Source organism: Vigna angularis, chromosome 4 (assembly GCF_016808095.1).
Source record: "Vigna angularis cultivar LongXiaoDou No.4 chromosome 4, ASM1680809v1, whole genome shotgun sequence".
NCBI classification, from domain to species: domain Eukaryota; kingdom Viridiplantae; phylum Streptophyta; class Magnoliopsida; order Fabales; family Fabaceae; genus Vigna; species Vigna angularis.
The window spans coordinates 40,952,111-40,955,073 of NC_068973.1; the positions used below are offsets into that span (position 1 = coordinate 40,952,111).

The 2,963-nt window shown below is 39.7% G+C and overlaps 1 protein-coding gene across 1 annotated transcript; it reads right to left on the reverse strand.

The window, feature by feature from the left end:
- Nucleotides 1-1,114: 1,114 nt before the first annotated feature.
- LOC108342734 (ornithine decarboxylase) lies at nucleotides 1,115-2,712 on the reverse strand. The gene has a single exon (XM_017580524.2). The coding sequence runs from the start codon at nucleotides 2,630-2,632 to the stop codon at nucleotides 1,343-1,345; it is 1,290 nt and encodes a 429-aa protein (XP_017436013.1). The 5' UTR covers nucleotides 2,633-2,712; the 3' UTR covers nucleotides 1,115-1,342.
- Between the last annotated feature and the right edge of the window lie 251 nt (nucleotides 2,713-2,963).

Genomic DNA, 2,963 nt, shown 5'->3' on the forward strand with positions numbered 1-2,963 from the left:
TTTAATTTAATTTATATTATATTTTATATATTTTTTGTAAATTTTTTGTAAATTTATTTAAATTTTATTTTAATAATTTATAAAAATACTTTTTTTTAATATTTGTAGGTATCCGCGAATATCAACGGATATCCATGAGTTTTAAAATATCCGCGGATATTTTTTAAGCAGGTATCCGTGTGGATAGCGGGTGGATTTTTTTTTTGTCAGGTCGGGTTTCGGATAGGCACTATCCGTACCCGACCCGACCCGTTGTCATCCCTACGTGCAGCGCTGGCTATAAGCTCGAGTTGGAGCAATCTACTAGTTGCTTTTATGATTTCTAGGTTATGTGTTTGATTAACACGATTTGCAAGTTGGTTTGTCTTAGTTAAGATGAATGTGTGTTAGGGCATCCATTTAAGCTCTTTAAAAAAATTTGCTTTTGGCACGTTAGCTCAGTATTTTGCCACATCACTAATCGTACCCGCAGATATCCGTTATCCGCAAAAAATAAAAATAAATATTAAATTTATATTTTATTAAGTTAAATTTATTACAATTAACATTAATTTATATTTTATAAAGTTAAATTTAATTAATTAATTTATATTTAATTTAATTTATATTATATTTTATATATTTTTGTAATTTTATTTAAATTTTATTTTAATAATTTAAAAAAAAATATTTTTTAAAATATTTGTGAGTATTCACGGGTATCCGCAAATTTTAAAATACCCACGAGTATTTTTTAAGCGGGTATCCGTGCGGATAGTAGGTTGGATAGCGAGTGAATTTTTTTTTTGTCGAGTCGGATTACGGGTAGACACTATCCATGCTCAATTCCACCCATTCTCATCCTTATTGCTACCAACTAAGCAATTAAGCAAATCTTTTAAAACTCATCATAGATTTTTCTTGTTAAAATTAAAACTGTTAAATAAAATTAATAAAAATGATTTATTTTATTGATATAATTAACATAATCTTTGTAGGACTAAATTACACCAATTTTTACAAATCACAAATAAATTAAAATTAAAAGTAATTTAAAGAACAATTTGACATTTTTAAATGAATACATACATAAAATAACTAATTACATCTTATTTTTATTATCATACAAATATCCTAAAAAAGAAAGAAATATAATACATGAAACTTATAAAAAATAGAGTAGGAACAATAAATCAAGCTTATTGGAACATCTAAGGCACCTTAAAAGAAAAAGATACATTGAAGAGAGAAACCACGCGGCGGCCACCACCACCCATTCCGCCATTATTGACTCTCCAAAGCAAAAGAGAGACAGGTCAAAACAACACGTGTAAGAAATGCCCATCTTCAGGTTGGGATTGGACTAGAACATTGTCTGTTCCCGCGACATAGGGTTGGAATATGCAAGGAATGTGGACTTCACTGAGGAGCTAAAGCCATTGAAGTTAGTGCTAGACGAAGTTGTGTAAGCACCCATGTTGGGGAACACGAGCCAGTCGTTCACTTGCAGTTCCGGAAGCTTGTAATCCGTTAGAACAGTGTCAAGTGAATCGCAGGTTGGCCCAAACACGGTGGAAGAGTAGGTTTTGGAATCCCTGCAAAAAGGGTTCTCAGGTTTCGAGCTGCAGGCGAGTGGCATGCACGTGACGGTAGCGTAGTCAAATACGATGTTAATAAGCGTTCCATAAATTCCATCGTCAATCCAATACTCCCTCAACTCTCCTCTCACGCGTTTCCCGATAACCTTCGTGGCCAACGTGAAAGCCGTTTCTGCAAAGTAACGACCCGGCTCGCCAATAACCACCAGCTCCTCTTCATTCCCGAAGCTGCCTTGAATCGCCGCGTTGATTTGCATAGCCGCGACGTCGAAATCCGGCCCGGAGGTGAAGCCGCCACCGATGTCGAGAACGCGCATTCTCGGCATGCCCAGCAGGGAAGCCATATCGAAGACGGACTTTGCCGCAGATATGGCTCCTTTGTAAGCTTGCGCGTCGCCTCCACCACTTCCAATGTGGAAGGACACTCCCGACACTTTGAGTCCGGCGGCGTGAGCCACGCTCAGAAGCTCCGGGACTTCTTCGGGAAGCGCGCCGTATTTGAGGCCCAAGCTGGTGCGCGCTCCACTTTCTTGCGGCGGCCTGATGCGGAGGAGCAACTCGCACGTGGGGTGGCATTTGCGTATCTTTTCTACCTCGTCTTTAGAGTCGTAGGTTGTGACGTTGACGCCTACGGTGGCGGCGTGTTCGATGTGGGATTCGGATTTGCAAGGGTTGGCGTAGATGATGCGGTCGGGTGAGACTCCAAGGGATAAAACGGCTTCAATCTCGGCTTTGCTGGCGCAGTCGAAGCTGGTGCCGAGGGCGGCGAGAGCCCCGATGAGGGAGAGGTTGGGATTGCACTTGACGGCGTAGAAGGGGCGGACCGTGGGAAGCTTGGTGGCCCATTTTTCCAACAAGCCCATAACGACCCCCAAATCTAGTACGCTGAATGGAGAATCAATGTCTGGATTTTCGGCAATGGCTGTTTGAATGAAATCAGTGAGGGCATTTCCTTGTGGTGACAGTGCAGTGACTCGTTTGCCCTTAATGCCTGAAGCACTGAAAACAGGCTTCAAGCTCAAGGCTTGGAATGGTTGAGAAACCAGTGTAGACATTTTTGGTAGTAAAGGTAACTACGAGCTGAAGGGGAAGCAGAAGGGAGAGTGTTAGAGTACGTGAATGACCACTGAATGGATGATAGTGTCTTTGATGTTTGAGAAGCCAAATGAAGATCATATATATAGACCCAGTAAAGCAGCCAGAGCACCATTTTTGGCAATTTCTTTTTAAATTATCGTAGCAGGGAAGATTTAAAAAAAAAATACAAAAATGGATAAGTTTTAAGGTGGCACTATTTCGTCACAAAAAAGATTGTGTCTGTACGAATTTAGTTTAAAATATTTTTTAAATTAAATCAGGTCAAATTGATACAAATTCGGTTCAAAA